We start from the raw sequence: 27,847 nt of genomic DNA on the forward strand, positions 1-27,847 counted from the left end.
CTTTTTGGTTGACACACTTCAAGGTTCCTAGATCCATAACCTGACACATTTCGATGATCATATGCTTTAAAATGTCCAAGATATGCATCAAAATCAAATTGAAAATGGATACATGCAAAATTGAAAAAAAGTAGGTCACCGTGAGATACTTTTGAGTCAGCGTGATATTAGGTCCTGCATCAACTGACAAGATTTGATGATCTTAGTCCTTATAGTAAGCAAAATATCAAAGTTTTAACAAAACATAATTTTTCTTCAACTTTGAAGTGACCTTGGGACCATGTCTATAAGGATCCTTACTGCTCAATGGCCCTGAGTGCCTAGTAAGGGTCTATACTTGAAACCATTCTCTATATGAGTGAAACATTCTCGAACTTGAATTTAATATTACGTTTCAATAGCATATTTTTAAGGATTAACCGAAGAGAAAAAAATTTAGTCGATAGTCGGAAGGACCGAGCTATAGTCTAGTACTTGAATACTCGATGCCTTCCCTAATTTGTATAGTTTCATTGGATTTTTTAACAGGATTTCTGTTTATTATGTACATGTTTCATTTTAGGAAGCTCTAAACACTACTTACAGAGGAGATTCAAATCTATGGATTTTTATGCAGTTTGAGTAATCTGCCCTTTAGTGTAATATTGAATAAATGGAAATCTAGTGTAAATGATATAAATCAAAATAGATTAAAATATTCTTAACACTAAATTAGACCGAACTAAAGTAATTGAATGCATTAGTTGCATGTTTTCCAAATGTAAGCAAACAATAGTGATTTCTGTACACCATTAATTCATAATGATTGTCTTCCAACATTTTTCCTGAATAAATATGGCATATATTATAATAAATATTAATTTTATGAATGACTGAAATTTTGACTTATGTCCGAGCCTGCGTCCGGATCCTGGTCTGGTCTCTAATGACTAGATAGATAAAACAAAGTATTTAGAGAGTTTTGATGCAGGATTCATACCCTTTTGAGGCTTTTGACGTACTTTTAGGCAAACATCAAAACCCTAAAACCTTATCACTCAGCAACGCAACTCTGCAATGAAAGATGAAGATAACGTACAGTAATGAATCTCATAAATCCATTAAAGAATATCATGTAAATCATATACGGTACCAATTTTGATGCACCAGATGCGCATTTCGACAACTTATATCTCTTCAGTGATGCTCAAGCCGAAACGTTGGAAATCTAAAATATTTAGATAAAAAAAGACTTGGAAGAGCTGAAAAAAGGTGACAAAGACTTCAGCCAAATACGTGAATACGTGATATAAATCGTACACAAAGCAAAAACAGGAATCATTGGAAACTCATGAGGTAGGATCAGGTGTCTAGGAGGAACAAGCTTCCCTGTCGACCCGTCACAACAGCTGTGAGCCCTCTGTATTGATCAGAGAAAACATCCAAATGTGAAGCAATTGTGTTAAACTATGTAGTGGATTTTATTTCGATTTGACTGGTATATATCTAGTTCACATAAACATGAAAATATAACTGTTGTTATTTTATAAAACTTTATCCATATATGGAAATCGTGCGTAAACAGAATTATTTAAACGTTACCTTAAACGTAAAATGTTTTAACTACGTCTTTGAAGCAATAAAAAGCTGTTTATTGTGGATGGACTGGACTGCAAATGGATAGACGGAGAGGGAAAACAATAGAAACGATATTTAAAAAGAAAAATTATCATTCGAGATATATAATTATTTAGTTCAAAATAATCATATATATTGTGCAATATATACATTCTGCTTTATTGAGAAAAATCATATGTATCATTTAAATTCCTTAATAGTCTAATATACATTCAATGAATATCCAATTATGCATCTATTTTTATCATCTGTACGTGAACAAATCAATCTAAAAATGAATTATCAAGTCATGCAAAACACCTAATCATTAAAGAAAATAATAAATATAAAATGTATAAAAATAATAAAATATCACAAATACAGAGGTGACAAAAACATCCAATAAAAATTTGTAAATTTACATACACTATACACTGTTTGCATTTTCCCACATTTTCTTTATAATTTTTTTCTTTGTCATATTTTTTTTTATTTATTTCTTTTCCGAAATAAAACCGTTTTTTTTTTCAAATGCATAAATAAAATAATAAATTGCTACAAATACAGAGGTGACAAAAACATCCAATAAAAAATTGTAAATTTACCTACACTATACACTGTTTGTATTTTCACAAATTTTCATTATAATTTTTTTTTGTCCATATATTTTTATATTAATTTTTTTTTTCGGAATAAAACTGTTTTATTCACATGCATGAACAATTTTTCATTATTTACTGTGGAATAACCATAATACGATTAAATTAGATCTGCATCCATTCCATCACTCGTATCTGCGTTGCTGTAAATCCAATAACAGCTGAGATCAGCGACATAAGATTCCCGAAATACAGTTTGGCGCCTAGGTATGAAAAGCGAAAAATTATTGCCAATTAAGTATAGACAATCATAAGACTTTAGTGCGTTAACTAATTAACTAATAGAACAGCACATTACCTCAATGAACATGTTTTTAGAATTCATTATAACGTTTTTAAGGACTTTATAAATTCAATATTCTTTTTTAATTTTTTTACTTGACATGAAAAATATGACATAATAGTACATTACAAAGCTGCTTTGAAATGCATAATGAATTATACAATATTTGTGTAAATAAACTTCATCAATACAAAACATATTTGATATTTTGTCATGAAATATGTAGATGGATATATGCACCTATCGGAATGAAAGAAAGTTGAATCCATCCTCAGATAATACAGAGTTGATGCCTAACGTTTCAAATTCTGTACATCCCTTCTTAGTGAGGTATGTATTTATCAAGAAACTAGAACTGTTCATATTGGTCAAATACCCACATAAAATTCATTTGCTCATTTCTAGTATATATTTTTTTTATGAATGGTAAACTATGCCACAACCTAACAAAAAAAATCAAAATACACGTACTTTTCATTATATTGTTATATTTATTAGTTTGTAAATCTTCATTGCAACCATCTGTCATCTTAGTGAGACATGGCACCCTGCAATGTTTGCTGAGGTACAATAAAAAATAAAATAAAAAATAGCCAACTGTACGAGGGGTGATCAAAAAGTTCGCGAACTATCTCTATATTTAAAAAATTACAATTCAGATCAGAGTGATATTTTGCACACATATAGTCATACACATGTTCTATAAATAGCAGATATTAAATAATTTTTTCCTCCGTGTTTGTGACGTCACAATGTGAAAATGACGTCAGTTTGTAAGTCACTTGTGACAAAAAATGGTTGACTCAGTCGTACTCGAGCAAAGAAGGGCTGTAAAGTTTAACGTATACCTCGGAAATTCCTTTGCAGTAGATATATGATAATTTGTATAAGGCTTATGAAGACAAAAGACTTACCAGAAGTTCAATCATTAATTGGATTGAATGTTTTAATGAAGGCAGGGAGATGGTTAAAAATAATATTTGTTCTGTTGACCAGCGAAAGCAAGCCGGTGAAAAGATGTGTCGGGTAGACTTTACTTTACCGGTCCCCAGATCCGCAAGATCCGCGCGCTCATTGCACTATGACGTAAGATTTACGTCACTCAACTGATTAGGGTTGGTTTTGCACATTTTTCGACTTGTTAGGGTTAGTCTTGCACCCACCTGAAAGATTAGGGTTAGTCCTTGCATAAGTTTTCGACTGATTAGGGTTAGTCTCGCATCCATCCGAGAGATTAGGGTTAGTCCTCGCACATGGGTTAGTCTAGCATGGTCTAGCAATGCTTGTAGCATCCGCCTGGGAGATTTGGGTTAGTCCTCGCATACCATCCGAGAGATTAGGGTTAGTGTCTTGTTCTTTCAGATTAACTAAGAAATTCAGTTGCATCTGTATTTTTTGCAAGATCTTAATTCAGCTTCAACGACATCTCGTTGGTTTGTTTACATGAAAAAATGGCTAAGTACGAAAGAAACGGCACTAAGCATGCGCCGCACGCGCTTCGTTCACAATTATTTTTTGTCTCCTTTTCAATGAATAAACAATATTTATTACTTTTTTTACAGAGAACGAGGTTAAAAACTTCGTTTAAAAACGAAGTTTTAAACTAAACTTTTAACCGTAGAATTCGATTTTGGGGTCAAAAAGGCTTAAAACCTCATATTTTAATTTTTTTTCGATCGCTCACGCGATCTCATATATATTGAAGTCGCCTACGGCGATACTATATTTTAGCGCGTTTTTCTGGGGACCGGTAAAGTAAAGTCGTTCCGATGTGTCCTTAGTTGAGCAATTTGTTTTGAAAGATCGCCAAGTTACAGTAAGAAAAATAGTTGAATATCTGAGCAATAATATAATTATTTAATCCCTAAAATATCGTTAACTTTAGACTTTAAACATATGAGATATGAAAAAAAGAAAAGGCGCCCATACTTTTCCACATTGGATAAACGACGCTCTCGAGACAGAGGACTCGGATTGTGATGGTCACCATGGTAATTCTGGGAAGGGATATCCTAATCCATCCATCCTATTGCCGAGATTTTGCCATTTCTGACAGATGGTTTGTTCTTGTTATAAAAAATTACTTGCATGATAAGAAATATAAGACTCGGAAAAATCTCTTAGCTTCTGTGAACAGACAGCTACGAAGCATGTCACGTGACCGCCTGGATCACGTGATTCGCGCATGGGCAGAACAATGGCAGATGTGCATTAAAATCGGAGAGGACTACTTTAAAAAAATAATGAACACTGAAACCTCATTTTATTTTTTTATGGAAGTTATTCAATTAGTTCGCGAACTTTTTGGTCACCCCTCGTACACTATAAAATTAATTTTGACAACTTTATTCCAAATTAATTTTGAAAACAAAAGGATGGCATCAAGAACTATGTTTTTGACACATGCTTTCAATAGCAATTAAGAGATCAATTTCCATGGGTATTGAATAACATTTGCTTGATCAGAAATGATTAAGATAGCTTTCTTAAAATGAACTCATTCATTAATCTGTGACTGGACAGCTTTTAGTTTATGAGGCGCCATTTATATATTTTTGAGGTATTTTTTTAAAAGGTATGAAAAGCGAAAAATTATTGCCAAAAAAAAAGAATTCTTGATATCAATAATTCGAATTCTTGATATCAAAAAATAATTCTTGATATCAAGAAATTGAATTTTTGATATCAGAAAATGATTTTCTAATATCAAAAATTTGAATTCCTGATATCAGAAAATCACCATTTTCTGATATCAGGAATTCAAATTTTTGATATCAGAAATTAATGTAGATTTTCTGATATCAGAAAATCGAATTTTTGATATCAAAAATTCATTTTCTGATATCAGAAAATCGATTTTTTGATATCAGAAAATAAATTTCTGATATCAAAAAATGCTTTCGAATTTTTGATATCAAAAAATAGATTTTTTGATATCAGAAAATATGAGTGAAATAAATAGAACTTACATTAATGAATGCTCCCTTATTCCGTATCAATGGTTAGTTAACTCGTATTAGTGTCATCCTGAATACCGATCCTGCTGCAATATTGTATGTTCTGCTTACTGCGATTAGTGTTATCACTTCATAGCTGTTTGTCTAGCCTAAAGCCTTGTGTTTTATTAACAAAATTGTTGTATAGATTAATGCAGAGAAATAAATGAATATACATAAATTGATACATGCATTTACAATGCTGATAAGTTTGAAATTTCCGAATTCCAAATAAGGCTTGAACCCTCGTTCAGTTGTAATGACAAGAGATTCGTAGGAAATGACAGTAGAAATAGAGTAATTAACACTTTATTCATTCAGCAAGTTCTCTTTACATCATAAACACCGAAACTTGTAACCCTCATTTTGTAACATATACAAGTTCGCCTTTCCACTAATTCTACAGAAAATAGTACAAAACCCAAACACAGGGGAGCCCTACTTCTGTGAAAACAACCTTGGGGAGAATAAATTATCTGTATGAGCTTAAACACTAATATTTGTTGAATTTCTGATATCAAAAAATTGATTTTGTGATATCAAAAAATCCAGTTGAATTTCTGATATCACAAAATGATTTTTTGATATCAGAAATTCGAATTTTTGATATAAAAAAATGATTTTCTGCTATCAGAAATTCGAATTTTTGATATCAAAAAATATCAAAAAATATATTTTCTGATATCAGAAAATGATTTTTTGATATCAAAAATTCAAATTTCTGATATCAAAAAATCATTTTTTGATATCAGAAAATACCTTAAAAATTTAAAGCGGCGCCTCATATTAGTTGGCTAACTGAAATCCCGATAATAATTCCCATGGGATGAATGGCTTTCATTACTATCTGATGTATGATGCACTGTTAGGTCAACATTAATTTTTGTAGTACAATTGCAAATTTATGTCATTTAAATGTTAGGAACAAAGCTTTTTAAATTTGTTATAAAGCTATATCATGAAAAAAGTGTATTCCCATCTTGATGCAACAGTTTTTAATCAAGGAACTCTTACATAAGAGTTTTTTTTTATCCTTGGTCATTTTTTAACGTTTACTTCAAGCTGCATTCGCAATTTTCTACAAAAATACACCAACTGACAATGCTTCTTAATTCTGGGTCTCAAATCCACACGAGCCCACAAAAAAAGGTTTTGGCATATTTGACCATATCATTTCAACTCATTTAAATTCAAGGTCACAGTGACCTTAAGGTAGGGTGTGACACTTCTTCTACCAAAGACACTCCTTCTACCAAAGATTCATTTCCTGTCCAAGTTTCATGATTCTAAACTAAATAATTCTCCTGAATAGGCCTGATAGGATTTTGCCATATCTGGGAATACAATCTTAATGAAGGTTACAGTGACCTAACTTTAACCTAAGTTTAATGCGTGACACACTGTCTACCCAAGATGCATCAGCTGACGAAGTTTGACTATACTACGCGTCGTAGTATTTAAATTTAAAAACTAAATGACATTAATATTTAAATCTAAAAACAAAATGACATTAATTAATATTTTAATCTAAAAACACAATGACTTAAAAAATAATAATAATAATACTAAAAACACCTGTAAAATGAAGAAAATCTTTTCAATCAAGATTAAAATATCAGGTGCACACCTTTACATGGTAAGCAAGGGGTGGACAAATTTTCAGACAAATCCGTGCATTAGTTTTTAAGAATATGTAAGGACAAAATCATATCTATAGACAGACGGACATGCTGAATCAATTATAACCCCTTAAACATCGTTTGCCGGGGGGGGGGGGGGGGGTATAAAATAAGTTCCAAAACTCTTAATGAAAGAGAACTGTCACACTACTATATGTGCAGTGTAGCCAATGAATTGGGTTAAACAACACATTGAAAAATGGCAGCTCGGAAAGGGGGGGGGGTCACTGATAGGTAACCATCAGATTCAGTTTGTATCAGAATTTAAATAATTTAATGAATAATTAGTAAATGTAACAAATATTTAATTCGTGTATTATTCTACTGTGTTCGTAACTAGCAGCTTGGAGGGGGAGGGAGCGTTAATATGTGAATATCAGATGCAGCTTTTCAGTAAACTTTTGTAATGGAATGAATATATAGTAAATGTTACAAATATTTAACTGGTGTATTATTTTGTTCCTAACTTAAGTATCTCTGATTATATAACGCTTTAAATAAATAAGCCGCCAGCAACTCTGAGATATCATGCAAAGCACCAGAAATGCATATGTCCTTATATTGCTATATTAATTTAGATATTGGAATTAACATTATGTGGAGAGCCACAATTACCATAGTCATTACCTGAAGCACTGGGATCTGGGGTCCCAGACGGTGAATCTGAAATTTGTATCGTTACACAGAGTTTTCATAGTTAATAAGCTGGAGATTGCTATATATATTACCCATGGAAACCGTATAAAGGTCTTCATGACCAGAGCAGTCCTTACTTACTCTAAATAATTTTGTCGTCTGATAAATTGAAATTTTTGGCAAACACAATGTACTAACTGAGTTGATAGTCAATCACAAGTGCCAGAGGTTTAGTGTACCACCTGTTATTGTATTAGTTCAATGCTTCAAAATTTATGGTTACTAGTATCCATTCTGCTGAAATGGACCCATATGAATTCTTAGAATAAATTCTTTTCACGAAGATATTTCAAAATGAAATTATTTATAAATAATTATTTATAAATTTTATAATAAACACATTCTGAAAAACGTTTGTGTATTGGTGCAGTGCGACGCAGTGGTTAGAACGTTACGATCTAAATCCGTGAAGTAAAAAGATGATCATTACGATGCAGGTTCGAATACCACTGCGGGACATAGAGACCCATCCTTCGTATGAGATGTCTCGTTTGGCAGTAGAAGTTCGCATGAAAATGATCCCTTACTGTTCTATGACCATAAAATCTGTGTACATGTCTAAATTTTTAGCCTTCAGTCTGTCAATCTGGTATGAGTGAAAAAAAAAATTTGAAAGCGCAAGCAAAAAAGTACTGTGTACAGTTTTGATATTGCCTTTTTTATACGTAAAACATGCTTTTAAGCATCAATAGAGAAGAGTTTTAAGAATAATGTAAGAATTTATTATTTGGTGTCAAAAAGAATCATATTATAATTACTTTAAAATATTTATAACTACATAATTATTTTTGCAAAAGTTTTAAGAATAATTGGTGTAAGAATTTATTATCTGGTGTCAAAACGAATCATATTATAATTACTTAATATTTATAACTACATTATTATCTTTGCAAAAGTTTATAGCATTTGACAAACAGAAGTGTAAAAAAAAATCTTTATGAAAACACTACTTTATCCAAGGAGTTGCGCATTTGACGTCACAGATCATGGTGCGCAGATTCAAATTTCAGACCTTAAAAAGTGCATTAAAATGTCACTTCCTCAATTTTCATTTTTTTTTTCATTAAAACTCAACAGAAGGTATGGGGTTTTATGGCAAAAATTCAAAACTTTTATATTTATGATAAAAGTCCGTTAAAGAAACTATGTTTGTGGTTAACATACAATAAATTATTATTCTTTTTTGCTAATCTCGAGTGTTAGAAAAGTGTTAGGGCTCTAAGTTTCTATATAAGTTTCAGTATTTTACCTGAGGATGGAGAGAAGCTAGAAACAGGTGATTCTGCAATAATAAATTGTGACATAAACTTTAATACTGTATAGACCGAGACATACACTTAGTCTCTGTGTGTGATATTCTAGTGTTCTTTATAAATAAAACAATAAAGCAATATTATACAATGCACTATGTCAGGCTTCCTGATCTCCTACCTGAATTTGTGGAACTTGATAATGGAACTGTTGTCGTTTCGAGGACTGTCAAAAGAATCGGAAGAAATATGAAAAAAAAATATTGATTATGGATAATTAAAATGACTTTGTTCTGCAGGTGGAGCAAATTAAACCCTCACCTCAAACAATTTCAACATTGATGAACACTGATGATTGAAACAGTATAAAATACAAAAAAGGTATCATAAATTTGATTTAACATAGTGTATTTTGTATATTGTATGCATGACTAAGATAGGAAATCGTGTGTAGGACTTTAAATGATGAGAGAAATTTTTGTAAAGGTTACACAAACTATAATTCCATTAACAATGGCGACGTTAAAGGTAACAGAGTATTCTTACCCGTGGTGGAATCAACATAACCTGCAAAGCCATAAAATCATCGATATTTGTTTACTGGGTAACTAACTGTTTCAATATCTATAATCTAAATTCAACCTTGTTTGAAATAATAGCTAAATTAAAAAAAACAATACCTGTAATATTTACAAAAACAGTTCTAGTTTCCGCATTAACACTCGCAGACATTAAATCTAATCCTGACATAGTACATTGGTAGTCACCCTCGTCATCAGGGTAAACCACCGAGGACATCGGAATGTTCAGATGAAGACGTGCGTTCATGACGTCATTGACGGATCCATTGGCTATCACACCATTCCTGTTTTCTAGTGAGGTATCTTGCCAAGAGACTCCGCCTGGAGTTGCAGAGACAACTGAGGTACCAGAACGCTTTAACTGAATGGTAAACACTGAGTTCAGGGAAGAACCGTTTGTGACTCGGCACAAGACATCTACGTCTTCTAACCCATACTCTATGGTGGTGTTGGCAATTTCGATTTCAATAAATTGAGCAGAGACTGAAAAATACAGAGATAAAAATATAACAAAATAGTCTCAATGTCAAACTTGTTCATCATACCTAAATACAGCTTATACAAATTTGCCAATCCTGTCTTTCTGATCTAATCATACTTATATGTATACACTTTCAAATACACTGTAAGTAATCAAGCACAAATTCCAATCTGAATTTTTAATTTTCAATTAAGTAATGAAGTCTATGTGAAATTGCTGGGGTCAAATAAAATTTACCTTCTCTTTCCAATATGCGTGTGATGTGATCAATTCATATTACTGAAATGACGACCATAAAAATAGTCGCTCTAATTAAAATAATGTTAAAAACAAACTGATACTTTACCTGCATTAATCCATAAAACTATTCCTAATAAAAATATCATATCTTCTCTTTTTTGTGCCAACTCCCAGAAATACATGCACAGTTGGGATCAAGGAAATCACGTGACTGACGATGTCAAAGAGAGGCGCTATCACTCTCCTTGTTACTGGTGTTTGTATTTACAGATTTACTATGGCAATGTTTACAACTTAATGACAGAAATACCACCACATGTCATAAAAGCATTATTCACTTCCATCATCTTGAAACCAGGGTGGAATCACACGTAAATGACCTGGCCAATGACAATATAGAAGTGGGCAATAAATAATTAAAGGACGGAGGTCTTGCTTTGCTTTTGGTATCGACTGATAATGCAAATTAAAATATTTACTAATGGATAAGAAAATTATGCTATCTTCCCGAATATTAAAAATTTATATTTATGTCTGTTGATATAAGAAGATAATTTGGTTTACATACTGAAAAATATTGTGGCTAGACGCTGTTAATAATTCCACTGGAGACAAAGAAGAAATGGTAAAAATGTTGTAAATATAAAACATGTAAAGACTTCAATGTTCAATGTTCCGATATTTGATATACTATCCAAACATTATATTGTAAACGTGAAAGCGTTTATACATTTAGAGCATACAGTTTCGCTTAGAATATTTCAACAATAATTTTTGCGAAAATGCACAAAGGACAGGCTTTTATTAATTTTTTTTTAACACGAAGGTGTACATATTTAGCTGTATAACTTCGTTGAAGATTTTTACGCATGTAGGCGTAAATTTTGGAACTGTCTAGAATCCGGTATTACCTACCTAAATGCATAATTTGTATCAAATTTACTTATCATGCATATATTTTCATCTTAAAAAGATAAACACAATATGAATGAACACTTGAAAACATTTGAGAGTCGCAGAAAAACGTAAACATTAAAATGTATGAAAACGACAAATCAATCTTCAGGAAAAGCTTTATTTAACCTTTAACAAATTCTGTATAAGATACTGTAAACGTACGTAAATTAGCGCACTCAAAATTTAGCACAACACTCCTCTGCAACTGATTAGCGCACTCATTAGCGCACATGCAAACGACGAGTATTGCTTTCAATCCTCTTTTAGCGTGTACATATATTAGCGGAAACGAAGCAGCGGGAAAGGCTTTCACATGATTACTACTAAAATAAGTACGTTTACAGTTTATTATTGAATTACAGCCCATTATAGTTCTATAGTCTATTGTTATGGTAGTATACAACCATTTAACAATTAGATCTTTAAAAACAACAATGAAAAATTACAATACGATAAAAACATAATGTGCTGATATGTACTCCATACAAATTCATATATTAAGTGATTTTAAAAAAAAATGTACAACGATTAAACAATTCAACAAAATTGATCACATTTTCCGAGACGTAAAAGATCCATGAGAAATATACAATCTGTTATTGTGGGAGCACAAGTCCACTTTAAAAATTTGATGAAGCAATAATATAAATGTTAAAAAAATCATGATCTGCAGATAATTACTTTCAAAAAAATCAAACAGTAAGTTTTTTTTCAACAAATATTTGTACAATGATTGGATGATTTGACGTTTCTGATCACTTTCTGAGTCAAGTAAAGCCCATGGTTACGCAAAAATATATGACTGTATATATATATTTAAAAATCTTTCAACAAAAATGATGAATATTCTTTTATAAAAAGGATACGACTCGAAAAGTTAAGTTTTTTTTTTCTTTTTATCTGCAAACTGAGAATCCGTGGACAATTCAGAGTGAAAATGATGGCCTAACAATTTGTACGAAAATGTCGGTCAACATTCGACTTCACGATAGATTATATTTGCTGACAAAGTCATTGTATCGACCATAGAATTTGCAAAATTTTGACTTTGAACGAGACTGTTGATATCCTTGCATCATCAACTTGCAAATGACTTGACTCGTTTTAGAAATTGTTTGTACACAGAACATGCTCTTGTGTATAATCAACTGAGAGACAGTAACTCCACATGCAAGTTATAATGACACATGAATATTGCTACATAAATAAGGGAAAATGGAAGTTTTGTGGTTAGTTTGCCAAAATTGTCACTAGTATATTATCCAAATATGAAACAAATGTGTCAGACACTGTGGTGTCTTTAATTTCCAAATTCATATCTGTATTCACATGAAAATTATAAAATATGAATCTTTTAAATAAATTTGAAATATCAATATTGTGTTTAGATTGTTATTTAATTGCAAAAAATGAGAAAAAAAATATTCTTCGTTATATATTAATTAGATGTATGGAAGTTTCATCCAAGAAACATGAACTCTACATAAAAGAAATGGTAAACATGAACATTAATTATCTTTACATGAAATTTAGATACAGGTATGGAGACCACCGGCTGCTAACACGGTATACTGCCACCCCCACTCTCCACGTGTAACTTTACTCATTACAAAAATTTCCCTCACGCAAATATTCACCATTTACCGAATAACAGTGCTTACAAATTTTTATAACAATAAAAAATTTTTAATGGTTTTAACCCACTGGTATTCAGATTTATGAATGAATAAAAATTATATATATAAATATTAAATGCTCAGGAGATTACAAAAAAAGACTTATACTAAAACGTACTAATTGTAAATATAGTGGCACATCGACTTTTATTGCAATATTAAAAATATTCAGATCTGGGTATTTCGTCAGCAAGTTATAATATCAAGTGGTTTTGTTGAAGATTGTCTACAATGAGATAAAAACTGAATTTAACGAGGCCGAGTCTAATTCAAGTGCGCATGACTTTGCGCAGCTTTTATTTTCATGCAGTCGTAGGTACGACATTACACCTTTCCTAGTTTTTGTGATTTTAATACAAAATTAATATAGTAAAATTTGACAACTTTTGAGATGCCCCCTAAGAAATCGGGATGGTATACATCGATTATTTTATCTTTAAACAATATAATAGTAAAAATTCATACAGGAAAATTTTTCAAAATATCTAGGGTAGAAATAATTACATTATCGGCCTCCTTAAATTAAAATATCATATGAAACATTTCAAGGAAACTTTTAATAATCAAAAAACATAAATGAAATAAAACTTGCTTTGTGTACAACCAAAACACAACTTCTGCAATTACTCGCCTGCAAATGTATACAACCTTCAACACATCCTGATGAAAAAGTAGGGATTGAGGAAAAATAAGAAGCACTTCAAATAAATACATAAAATACAAATATAATAAAAATATAAATACCAATTATTTCCCAATACAAAATGAATGCAGTTTATATGAACTTCTTTCAGACTTTTGTACTTTTGTTAATTTTTCATTACCCAAATACGCTACAGGGTATGTAATATTACCAGAGTTTTGTTTAACTTACTTTATCATCTGACTTTATGGGCTGCAGGGTATTATGTTAGATATCAATATTATCAGAGTATTGCTAAACTTTTTCATTTGACTTTATGGTCTGCAGTGTAATATGTTAGATATCAATATTATCAGAGTATTGTTAAACTTTTTCATTTGACTTTATGGGCTGCAGGGTATTATGTTAGATATCAATAATATCAGAGTATTGCTAAACTTTTTCATTTGACTTTATGGGCTGCAGGGTATTATGTTAGATATCAATATTATCAGAGTATTGCTAAACTTTTTCATTTGACTTTATGGTCTGCTGGATATTATGTTAGATATCAATATTATCAGAGTATTGCTAAACTTTTTCATTTGACTTTATGGTCTGCAGGGTATTATGTTAGATATTGATATTACCAGGGTATTGTTAAACTTTATCATTGGATTTAATTGGCTGTGGTCGGCGTGGATATTTTAAGGTCACGTGTGACAATATCACTTCTCGCCGACTGTTCCGCATATTCTGCTGCTTATCAAAATCTCTACGGCCTTGACCTCTCTGAGAAGACTGAGGGTCAAGGCCATTTTCCATGTGGTGCCTTAGTAGAGAACGAATATCAGGGAATTTATGCTCTGGAAAGAAGTAGTGCCAGTCTTGTCCATTGCTGTGTCGTTCTGAAAAAACGGCGTAATGGACCAGCTTCCTCATATGACTGCAAATAAAATAAATTTCTAAATAAAAAGGAGTAAAATCAAAATGTCCAAGATATTCATCATAGTCTTTTAAAATAAAGTTGTTGAAATGACATCAAAGGTACGGAATACTGTAGGCAAGTGAATACACATCCGCAGGTTACAGAATACAAACAGATTTACAAAAATCGAGGTGTCTATAAGAAAGATTTACTAAGCACAAATTCCCTGGTATCTTTTATTTCGAGTTCAATGGGATATATAGAATCAACTTATGAATGAAAATAAACATTTTTAACTGATAACATGTCATCGATATATCTGAATGTCAAATGGAAGGCCACAGCAAGAAACTTCGTCTCTTCATCAAGAAGTTTTTGAATAAACTCTGCTTTATAATTATACAACAACAGCTAATAATGGGGCACAATTTGTACCAATGATTTTACACAATGAGTACCAATGATTTTACACAATGAGTACCAATAATTTTACACAATTAGTACCAATGATTTTACACAATGAGTACCCATGATTTTACACAATGAGTACCCATGAGTTTACACAATGAGTACCAATGATTTTACACAATTAGTACCAATGATTTTACACAATGAGTACCAATAATTTTACACAATTAGTACCAATGATTTTACACAATGAGTACCAATGATTTTACACAATGAGTACCAATAAATTTACACAATTAGTAAAAATGATTTTACACAATGAGTACCAATGAATTTTACACAATGAGTACCAATGATTTTACACAATTAGTACCCATGAGTTTACACAATTAGTACCAATGATTTTACACAATGAGTACCAATGATTTTACACAATGAGTACCTATGATTTTACACAATGAGTACCCATGAGTTTACACAATTAGTACCAATGATTTTACACAATTAGTACCAATGATTTTACACAATGAGTACCAATGATTTTACACAATGAGTACCAATGATTTTACACAATTAGTACCAATGATTTTACACAACTAGTACCCATGAGTTTACACAATTAGTACCAATGATTTTACACAATGAGTACCAATAATTTTACACAATTAGTACCAATGATTTTACACAATGAGTACCCATGATTTAACACAATGAGTACCCATGAGTTTACACAATGAGTACCAATGATTTTACACAATTAGTACTAATGATTTTACACAATGAGTACCAATAATTTTACACAATTAGTACCAATGATTTTACACAATGAGTACCAATGATTTTACACAATGAGTACCAATGATTTTACACAATGAGTACCCATGATTTTACACAATGAGTACCAATAATTTTACACAATTAGTACCAATGATTTTACACAATTAGTACCCATGATTTTACACAATGAGTACCCATGAGTTTACACAATGAGTACCAATGATTTTACACAATTAGTACCAATGATTTTACACAATGAGTACCAATAATTTTACACAATTAGTACCAATGATTTTACACAATGAGTACCAATGATTTTACACAATGAGTACCCATGATTTTACACAATGAGTACCAATGATTTTACACAATTAGTAAAAATGATTTTACACAATGAGTACCAATAAATTTACACAATTAGTAAAAATGATTTTACACAATGAGTACCAATGAATTTTACACAATGAGTACCAATGATTTTACACAATGAGTACCCATGAGTTTACACAATTAGTACCAATGATTTTACACAATGAGTACCAATGATTTTACACAATGAGTACCTATGATTTTACACAATGAGTACCCATGAGTTTACACAATTAGTACCAATGATTTTACACAATTAGTACCAATGATTTTACACAATGAGTACCAATGATTTTACACAATGAGTACCAATGATTTTACACAATTAGTACCAATGATTTTACACAACTAGTACCCATGAGTTTACACAATTAGTACCAATGATTTTACACAATGAGTACCAATAATTTTACACAATTAGTACCAATGATTTTACACAATGAGTACCCATGATTTTACACAATGAGTACCCATGAGTTTACACAATGAGTACCAATGATTTTACACAATTAGTACTAATGATTTTACACAATGAGTACCAATAATTTTACACAATTAGTACCAATGATTTTACACAATGAGTACCAATGATTTTACACAATGAGTACCAATGATTTTACACAATGAGTACCCATGATTTTACACAATGAGTACCAATGATTTTACACAATTAGTACCAATGATTTTACACAATGAGTACCAATAAATTTACACAATTAGTAAAAATGATTTTACACAATGAGTACCAATGAATTTTACACAATGAGTACCAATGATTTTACACAATGAGTACCCATGAGTTTACACAATTAGTACCAATGATTTTACACAATGAGTACCAATGATTTTACACAATGAGTACCTATGATTTTACACAATGAGTACCCATGAGTTTACACAATTAGTACCAATGATTTTACACAATTAGTACCAATGATTTTACACAATGAGTACCAATGATTTTACACAATTAGTACCTATGATTTTACACAATGAGTACCCATGAGTTTACACAATTAGTACCAATGATTTTACACAATGAGTACCAATGATTTTACACAATGAGTACCTATGATTTTACACAATGAGTACCCATGAGTTTACACAATGAGTACCAATGATTTTACACAATGAGTACCTATGATTTTACACAATGAGTACCAATGATTGTACACAATTAGTACCCATGAGTTTACACAATGAGTACCAATAATTTTACACAATGAGTACCTATGATTTTACACAATTAGTACCCATGAGTTCTTAAGTATTTACATTTGATTAACACCACTTCTCGAATACGTAGTTTCACAGTACTATTGAAGTTTCTCCTTCATTGCTGTTTACATTTTAGTGAGCATTGCTGTTAAAATTTTAGTGAGGAGTAAAAATAAAGGCTTGGTTAGAATATTTGGATTTTTATGAAATTTTGGAATACAGCATAGGTTTGGTAACTCAAAATCAATTTGGTTGTTTGGAATATTGAAAAATTTAAACCGACATATGACATCAAAGAATCTCTTCATTAGAAAGGGAACCATAAGTTGAATTACCACTTGTAGAATAAAATCTAATTTCCTCTAAAATGCAGTTGTAATAATGACCCTTATAAGCAAAAACGATGTTGTTACCTGCTTTGTCGACTGGGACCAGTACATATTGATTGTGTAATCTCGCTAATTCTTTATTCATTTAACACGAGATATTAACATCCACCTTATACTTTTTATCCATTCTGACAAAGTATTAACTAAAGGTTATCTCCTTCATTTTTAACCCATCTCTCAGAGATAAAATCTCTCAGAGGTCAAATCATATCAGAGGTCAAATCTATCAAAGGTCAAATCATATCAGATATAAAATCTATCAGAGGTCAAATCATATCAGAGATCAAGTCTATCAGAGTCTATCAAGTCTATCAGAGGTCAAATCATACCAGAGATCAAATCTATCAGAGGTCAAATCATATTAAAGGTCAAATCTGTCAGAGGTCAAATCATATCAGAGGTCAAATCATATCAGAGGTCAAATTATATCAGAGGTCAATCTATCACAGGTCAAATCATATCAGAGGTCAAATCATATCAGAGGTTATATTGTATTACAGGTCAAATCTATCAGAGGTCAAATCATATTAAAGGTCAAATCTATCAGAGGTCAATTCATATCACAGGTAAAATTATATCACAGGTCAAATCTATCACAGGTCAAATCATATCAGAGGTCAAATAATATCAGAGGTCAAAATAATCATACTATACCTGACAGTAACAACAAGACGATGGGTTTCCCTCATGTACCAAATAACATAGTGTCCATCCTCTTTGCAGTAGTGGGACATTGACTGCTCAACCTAAGAGATCAAAGAAAATTTTGGGTCTCTGTGCTCAATTAACTTTCCCTTATGAAGGTATTACAAGTCTAATATATATACAGAGGACATATTTTTTTATACGTTGCAATCTTCCTTAAGAACCACCCCACCCCCACCCCCATAATTTTCTGTGCAAATTTTGATGTAGACTCAACTTTAGCTCAACCTTAGTACAGTGGATTTAAACAAATATGAATTTGCACTACATTCAAAACCCCTTTTATATGTATTTTGTAATTCCTTGTCTTTTATTTCTCATAGAAAAATTATGTGAAAAATGACATATGTATTTTATTTCATTATTTGATAAATATATTTTTATTGGCATGACACTACAAACAATGAAAAAACTAAATATTTCATCTTTCAGTTCAAATGTCCATAAAACAATGCTGCTTGTCAAATAAATAATTTGAAATTACCTATGTATATCTTTTTTCAATATTCAATATATCAAATTCATCAACAATGTAAAACAAGATGGTTAAACTTTCTCAAATGCAAATCAAATATATTGGTACCCAAAGAAAGGTCTTGTCTCGAGGAATATGCCTGTGAAATATGAAAGCCCTAGCAGAATCCATTGAATAGATATGGAAAAGGTTAAAGTTTTTCAAAAGTAAATAAAACATCAAGGTCAAAGTCAAATGGTCAAAACGAATGGTGCCCAATGAAAGGCCTTCTCACAAGGAATACACATGTGAAATATGAAAGCCATAGCACCAATCGTTCAGAAGATATGGCCAAGGTTAAAGTTTTTTCAAAATAGGTCAAACTCCAAGGTCAATGTCAAGGGATCACAATTGTTGGTATCCAGAGTAAGGTTTTGTCACAAGGAATAGACCACTTATATATGAAAGCCCTAGTAGCAACTGTTCAAAATATGTCCAACGTTAAAGTTTTCCAAAAGTAGATCAAACTCCAAGGTCAAGGTCAAAGGGTCAAAGTTGTTGGTATTTAAAAGAATGTCTTGTCACAAGAATTAAATATGTGAAGTATGAAAGCCCTACCACTAACTGTTCAAAAGTTATAGCCAAGGTTAAAGTTTTTCAAAAGTAGGTCAAACTCCTAGGTCAAGGTCAAAAGGTCAAATTTGTGAAGTATGAAAGCCTTAGCACCAATCGTTCGAAAGTTATGGCCTAGGTTAAAGTTCAGTAAAATTTTGCAAAATTGGGTCAAACTTCAAATATGATGGTACCCAAAGAAAGGTCTTGTCACAAGGAATACACATGTGAAATGTGAAAGCCATAGCTCCAACCAATCAAAAGTTATGGGCAATATTAAAGTTTTTGCAGACAAACAGACAGATGGATTGACAGGGCAAAAACTATATACCCCCGAATCTTCGATATGGGGCATAAAAATCATAAAGCATTTTACAAATTTTTATCATGAAACCAGGCAAAAAAGGCTTATATGAATTAGCTGGTGTAAATATTAAAACACATTTATGAAGAAACAATGTTTGAAAAAAAAATTACCATATTTTCTGTTTCATCAGGGTCCCAACCAGGAAAATTTCTCATTATTTCACAAATTTCTTGATAAGATATTTCTATTTTACGCTTCTTGGGAAGTTTTTGGATTTCAGCAGAGGAAGAAGGCATGGAAAGATCAAACTTGTCTTTAAGTTCAGCGACTAAAATATCTGGTGGCTCTGAAACTGATCTCTGTCTCTTTGTCTGTGACGCTGATATTAAAGACGACTGATCTCTGGAGAATCCCTGCAATCCATCACCAACACTAGTGCCTGAAGGCAGCATTATGTATGAGTTTGCCTTTGGTTTGTAGTTAGGAAAGTTTTCTGATGCAGTATCTCTATGCAACTGTTTCACTGATGTCCTTTCTGAGTCCTCTACAAGAGAACACTCTGACAGTCTGTTTTCAGTGTTGAGAGTCATTACAGGATATTGATTTGAAGAAACTTCAGAGGAGGGTGAAATGTCCTGTCCCAAACGGCTGAAATGTTGATACAACACTCCAGGGACACTTGACTGAGAAAGTAATGGCTGGGTGGTGGGAAGAGGAGAGGCAGAACAATTACATGACAGACAGTGAACCCCTGTCTTGATAGCGGAAGAAGCTTCACTGACAAGTCTCTACAACAACAAAAAAATTAATGTTTTACCTACCTATCATTCTTTGCCTCAAACACAAGCTTTCGGCAAGAGAATGGGGGAAAATAATACCTGACTGACGGTCCTCATCTTGCCACAGTAAACACAATCTTCTGTGATGTAAATAGTCTTTTTGATTGTATCCCCACAGCTCTTTGGTAGCACCTCCTCTTGATCTTCCTCCCTCAAGCAACAAGGACTGGTATTGCTGTATACACTTGGTAAGTATTTTACTTGTTTCATTTGAGTCAAGATGATGCTGTTTTCAATGCTGTTATCTGAGCTAGAGGTTTCCCCTGCTGTTATATTACAAGGTAAAAGATCTGGTCGCCTTGAGGCCTTTTTCCTCAGAGTGATCTGTTTTCCCTGGTAAAATTCATAAATTCAAATTTATTCCTCCCCTCCACCCTCGTCCTTTTTTGGAAGGGGGTAGGGTTTTTTTTTTTAAATATAATAAATATTGCTAAAATAAGTAATTCACCCTAGCACTATACCTTGAACCCTTTAGCCTTTGACAGTAAGGGTGTGTCCACCAATTCATATTCACTATCGTCAGAATCTCCACCCAGTAAATTCTGAAGACTCTCTTGTATAGTTGAGTCACATTTAGTGCGAACCTTCAGCAATCGCATGGGTGAAGATGGATTCCAGTCATCTATGATTCGCAGATAAAGATGCATAAACATTGTTTCTGTAATAAGAAGTTAAATATTGAAAATTTATTTGTTAAATCTTACTTACATTAGATGATATTCTTTTTTGAAAAATCTAGATGACACCTGCTTTATTTATTTTTTTTTTTTTTTTTTAAAATTATATGACATCTGCTTATTTTCTTTATTTAGCTAATGAATATTAATTTTCTGGTGAAAAATAAGTGAAATCTTAATTTCAAACATATCATTACAATATTAAACAATGGCAAGATTTTCTTACTTATCCCCCCCCCCCCCTCCACTGCCCCCTTTCACCAAATTATGAAAGTCTTGATAAAACTTATGCTATTCAACCAAAAATAACACCAAGTTCTCCGAGTCTCTGTTGTCATTTAACTTATTTAAAACTTTGTGCCCCCTCCCTTCCATACTGAAAATCCTGGATCTGCCACTGCAAATCTAAGACCAGTCACCTTGTTTTGAAAAAAATTACTCCCTCCACAGACCTTGTTTAAAGGTGCAGACAGACTGACCAAAAATGATTCCGTGTAAAAGCCTGACAGTAAACTTAAAGTGGAGCTAGTCTGCCTTAACTTTTTTCCTTACTGGTACTACCTGTGTATGTTATGTTAATTTTATTGCTCTTGCCTTCTATCTTTTGGTCCAGCCAAGTGACACAATCATAACGACCACAGCTCCATAAGGTATCTCTCAGTATAAAGAGAGTACTGCAGTCTTCATGTCCACGCCACTCCATTAACATCAGAAAACCTGCAGACTCACGTTGGATGTTTGATTTTACCTCAAAATTTTCAATGTGCTGTTGAGAAAACCCTAGTAGTTCTGCAACATGAACCCAATCACCAGTACGTACCCCATAACTCATTGGTTGCAATTTATTGCCAAGTTCATGGAAGACCTTTAACAAGATGGGAAAATATTAATTCAATCAATTTAATAAATGTATTAAACAACATACTGCTTATGATTATTTCAATTACATGATTAATGGTACATATTATAATAGGTGTACATATATGTACATAGATGAATTAATCAATATTCAAATTAGGTCCATAAAAAAATTATATCATTTACTTTTCAATAAAATAACTTGATGCAGAGATCTAGTAATGTATTCACTGACAGGATGTTTATTTTGCACTTTGATCCATTTGTGTAACTGTGAAAAAACTGCTGCCATTTTTTTCCCCTAAATAATTCATTGAAAGAAGACCCCTTTTTTCTTTAAAATTTTTTTTATTCTGTTAACATTAAAAATTTGTGGCCAACTGTGTAGATCATTCCTGTGATATGTGTATGGTACAAAAGTTTGACTTCCTTGTTTGAACCATGTCTTCTAGAACTATCTACATTATATCCAGGTCATTATTGAGATTTTATATGCAGTTCTATTTAAAATTTGTCCATCTTTAAAAGACCTCCTGGCATGTAAAGAGTTAATCATTAATAAACAAAGTGAACTCTGGGGGGATTTCCCATCCCCAATTCTTTTTGGAAATATATGCATGGTATTGCAATCTTTATATTAAATGATTCACTGATATATATAGATGTAACATAAAAAAAATGAGATTATATATTCTTTCATCTAAACAGGGACCTATATACTAAGTATATAGGTCCCTGATCTAAAGAATCATACTAGTGCATAAATCATTATATATATATATATATATATATATATATATATATATATATATATATATATATATATATATATATATATATATATAAACAGAATAAAGGGGTGCAAAATCAAAAAAAAAAAAACATTGTCAGGTAGGTGTTAAACCGTTTAACATCTTTTTGACAGTGATAAATAACTATTTTTGTCTGTTTTGGGAAATCTTTTTCTTCCGTTTTTTATGTTATTTTTAATTTTTATGTTTCCTTTTTAATTTTTTAATTTTGAAAAAATGTGCATTCATGAAATTTTCTTTTGCTATAAAATTAAATTATGCTTACATATGCATTTTATGCACCACAGGAATTATGTCAATCAAAAGTTTTCTTTGTCAGGTCCGGTTTCCACTGTTAATGCATATTTGAAATAGCTTTTCTTATTTCTAATTGCATCATGCTCTATTTACTCTTCCATATAAACTTTCTTGTTAAACACTGTAATACTTACTTGTACAGGTAACTCTTTAGCAGGCTTTGCCAGTAGACTTTCCAGTTCCTGGTTGCTAATCCCTATAGCCTGTATCAAGCAGCTCTGGGGACCAGATAAAGGTGAGCCCATGGCCAGCACACCAGGGTGGAGAGGAGGAATGTTCTGTCTGTTCATCTTGTTCCTGTTCAAAGCATTATATGTTATAGATAACATAATGTGTGGTAATTCTGAAGAAGGCGCAAGGTAAATGTAACTGCATGCACTAAACTGTGTGCTAAACACTGGAGAAAATTCATTGTAGTGTGAAATGAGAAATTGTATGGCTGCACTTGAATCAAACCCAGGACCCCTGCATCACTATTCAGGTGTTCTACCACATGAGCTACCCAGGCCTAAACCATTACATCCTCCCTCCTTAAATTCAATAAATTGTCTTCAACCTCGAAGACACAACCCAAGTTCTTATTGCCGCTGTTAAGACTTTTACCTGTCTACAAATCTGGGGGGGGGGGGGGGTCACTGGCACAAAATTTTGTAACAGGACAGGAGAAAATGTATGAATAGGACCAGATATTGAACCCAGAACCCCAGCATCACTAGTTGGGTACTATACCAACTGAGCTAAACAGCTAAATGCCCAAACCATTACAGTAGATTTATAAATGACTTCTGCCACATCACGAATGAAGAGATTCATTGAAAAAAAATACTTGCAATACATATTAATGGAGAGGGTTTACAGGGGAAAAAGCATTTAAACAGACCATTATTTACACATGAACATGATGGGGGTGGGGGAGGGGGGGGGGGTGTCAATGTTGAACATTATTGCAATAAATGGAAAGATATTAATTACATGTATCGATACTTGTATATTATTATGCAAAAAAAAAAAAATTCTTACCAGTATCTTGACGTGTTACTCGTGAAGCGTTAGGTTACATTCTCAAACGACATTGTGAAGTTTATTTCCGCAGTTGATATTATCATTATCATGGCCATGCACACATTCACTTGAACTGGATCATGGATACAGATGGTATGAGTCCGAAAAGCCCATTAACAGTTAGACTGGTAAATTCTTAGACAACGCACCTTTTCTAAGAACGAGCTTCAAGTTTAATAACCATGCTGTTTAGGCTGTTATGCTTTCAGCTTACTTTACTGTGACACTATCACACTTAAGTTTAATTAGTCAAGCTTGACAGGTAAACAAACCAGAATGACCTTTTATTTTTGTTATCCCATGCCCGACTAAAATTAGGACGTATACACTAAATGTCAAAGTCACTCCCCTTCTTTTCATTTTTGAAATATATCTACTATGCATACCAGAGCTGTTCACTGTTACGGAAATTCCGTTTTTTTCCCGATTTTTTTTAAATACCGATTACGGACTGGCCTCGAAAATTATACATCTGTGTTATGCTCCGGAATTTTAATTATTTTAATGTCACATTTAGAATACCTTAACAATGGTAGGGATATACTTTAAAAACCTTAATTACACTGATATATAGGTATTCAGATTGCCATTTATACATGATACATGCCGACAAAACGGATATCAACGTAGCAATAAATATTCTCTCTATATATATGTAGTAGATGTATATTTAAATAAGTAATTTAATAAATGATAAATAAATAAAATAAATTTAAAATAGTTAAATACTAGTAAATAAATAAAATCTAAAGTCTTTCTATTACTAATAAAGTATTAAGTTATACCCTTTATATTCACCTACACATTTCATACCTACACTCATTCATTGGTTGTACACTTGCATTCCATTGGTCAAGAAGTTTTACATTGTCCAGGGTGAATATTACTCAGATTTAAATTTCATAGTCATGTAGACATGCAGTTTTTCTGTTGAATTACTGAATTTATTGAAATCTACAGTATTGTAATTATTATATTTCCTGACATTAAATTCCTGGACAGAAACAGAAATATAACCAGTTATATTGTGATATCTGAAATGATGAAAAGATAATGTTAAAAGATTAAATGTTCTTCGACTTCTTCGACTTATTTCATCAAATTCATGCCGGGATTTCCCGTTACAAAAATGGCGCCCAACGTGGGGCGCCAAATGTAACAGGCGGGGAAAATGTCGGTCAGACTGGGACTCGAAACCGGGACCTTCCGCTGACCATGCGGGTGCTCTAACCACTGAGCTACCGGGCCGACGTACCAGTCCCAGTTAAATGTAACGGTAGCTCAGTGGTTAGAGCACCCGCACGGTTAGCGGAAGGTCCCGGGTTCGAGTCCCAGTCTGGCCGACATTTTTCCCCGCCTGTTACATTTGGCTCCCAACAATAAAACCACGGGTGGTTTAGAAGAGTCTCTGTGAGGTTTTCAGTATGGAAAACCTCAAGAAAAAAAGGGGGGGGGAGGGGGAGTGTAACGGGGATTTGGTACGTCGGCCCGGTAGCTCAGTGGTTAGAGCACCCGCACGGTTAGCAGGAGGTCCCGGGTTCGAGTCCCAGTCTGGCCGACATTTTTCCCCGCCGGTTACATTTATTCCTACCGAGAGAAATTACCCACCACATAAACTAGAATTCCTGGCTTTAAAGTGGGCAATTACAGAAAAGTTCAATGATTATTTGTACGGACACAAATTTACAGTTCTAACAGACAATAACCCACTGACATACGTCTTGACGACAGCTCGACTTGACGCTGCAGGACATAGGTGGTTGGCATCACTCTCTGCTTATGACTTTAACATGCTTTACAGACCAGGGAAGCAGAACCAGGTTGCTGACTCCTTATCAAGAAGACCTAATACTAATGAATTTCAGTCTATTTGTATAGTGGTCGCCCGCGTGGCGCAGTGGTTAGAGCGTCTGCTCTAGAGTCGCGAAGTAAGGAGTGGATCCTTACGTCGCGGGTTCGAATCCCACTGTGGGACGTGGAGACCGGTCCTTCGGATGAGACCGTATAAACCGAGGTCCCGTGTCGCAGTAGGTGTTGGCACGAAAAAGATCCCTCACTGCTCAATGGCCGTAAGTGCCGAGTATAGGACAAAATTTGCAGCTCTCCACCGGCAAGTGGTGGCGTTTCCATATGAGTGAAAAATTCTCGAGAGGGACGTTAAACAACATACAAACAAACAAACAAAATCTATTTGTAGTGATTCGGTTAAAGCAGTATGTCAAGCAGTACGTTCCAGTCCATTAATTACTTCTCTTTCTTTAGATTCAACAATTATAGACAGGAACATGTCAACACAAAAGATCATTGACCAAGAGATGGATTGGTACCAGGAACAGAGTTCAGATCCAACTCTTAAAACATGGATTTATTTTGTTAGGCGCAAACAGAAACCAAGACTGGAAGATTTACCATTTGGATTTCAATCAAGCATTGATTAGAAATTTTAATAAACTTCATTTGATTAACAATGTTCTTTTCAGGGAAACAACAGTTTCAGAGAAATTAAATCAACAGTTAGTTCTTCTGTACCAAGAAAGTTTAAGGACAAAGTTTTTTCAGAACTTCATGATAAATTTGGTCATCCAGGGCGAGAAAGAACAGCAGCGCTTATTAAAGACAGATTCTACTGGGCAGGAATGAATCAGGATATAGACAACTGGAGAAAGAACTGCAATAGATGCATGCACAGAAAAGCTACCAATCAGAGAGCACCACTTGTCAATATTACATCGTCATACCCTTTAGAATTAGTGTGTATGGATTTCCTTACCTTGAAAATGAGTAAAGGAGGATTCCAGCATATACTAGTCATCACAGATCACAACACAAAATTTGCCCAAGCCATATCAACAAGAAACATGATTGCGAAAACAACTGAAGAGGCATTATTCAACAACTTTATTAATTATTATGGGATTCCCTGTAGAATACATTCCGATCAGGGTGCAAATTTCGAAAGTCAGATTATCAAGGAATTATGTGAAATTACAGGAATGAAGAAATCTAGGACTACATCTTATCACGCAATGGGGAACGGACAGTGTGAAAGATACAACAGGACTCTACTTGATATATTAGACACATTGAAACCATCACAAAAACAGAATTGGAAATTATACATCAGTCCCCTTGTACATGCCTATAATTGTACTAGAAATGAGTCAACCGGAATATCACCTTATTTTCTGATGTTCGGCAGAAATCCTAGATTGCCTATAGATGAGGGATTTGGAATCAAGAAATCAGAATGGAAGTCAACTTCAAAATACATCAATGACCCGAAAGAGAATATGAAAGCAGCATATGAATTAGTCAACAAGAATACAAAGAGAGCTTAAGAGAAACAGAAAGGAGGGTATGATCAGAGAGTAAGAGGAGCAGAAATACAGACAGGTAACAGAGTGTTAGTTAAAATTGTA

The 27,847-nt window shown here is 32.9% G+C and overlaps 2 protein-coding genes across 2 annotated transcripts; both read right to left on the bottom strand.

The window, feature by feature from the left end:
* Positions 1–7,787: 7,787 nt before the first annotated feature.
* On the bottom strand, positions 7,788–10,682 carry LOC133203533 (uncharacterized). Its single transcript, XM_061339305.1, has 3 exons — positions 10,568–10,682; positions 9,840–10,223; positions 7,788–7,876 (listed from the first exon to the last, which is right to left on the bottom strand). The coding sequence occupies exons 1-3, from the start codon at positions 10,641–10,643 to the stop codon at positions 7,788–7,790; spliced, it is 549 nt and encodes a 182-aa protein (XP_061195289.1). The 5' UTR covers positions 10,644–10,682.
* Positions 10,683–12,806: 2,124 nt separating this feature from the next.
* LOC133203671 (uncharacterized) lies at positions 12,807–24,631 on the bottom strand. The gene is made up of 8 exons (XM_061339437.1): positions 24,387–24,631; positions 23,501–23,663; positions 21,994–22,264; positions 21,184–21,380; positions 20,762–21,055; positions 20,054–20,671; positions 18,460–18,551; positions 12,807–14,662 (listed from the first exon to the last, which is right to left on the bottom strand). The coding sequence occupies exons 2-8, from the start codon at positions 23,654–23,656 to the stop codon at positions 14,377–14,379; spliced, it is 1,914 nt and encodes a 637-aa protein (XP_061195421.1). The 5' UTR covers positions 23,657–23,663; positions 24,387–24,631; the 3' UTR covers positions 12,807–14,376.
* Positions 24,632–27,847: the final 3,216 nt, after the last annotated feature.

The sequence above is a fragment of the Saccostrea echinata genome, unplaced genomic scaffold (genome assembly GCF_033153115.1).
Source record: "Saccostrea echinata isolate AGI-Se365-2 ecotype Australia unplaced genomic scaffold, CSIRO_AGI_Sech_v1 ptg000051l, whole genome shotgun sequence".
Taxonomy (NCBI): Eukaryota; Metazoa; Mollusca; class Bivalvia; order Ostreida; family Ostreidae; genus Saccostrea; species Saccostrea echinata.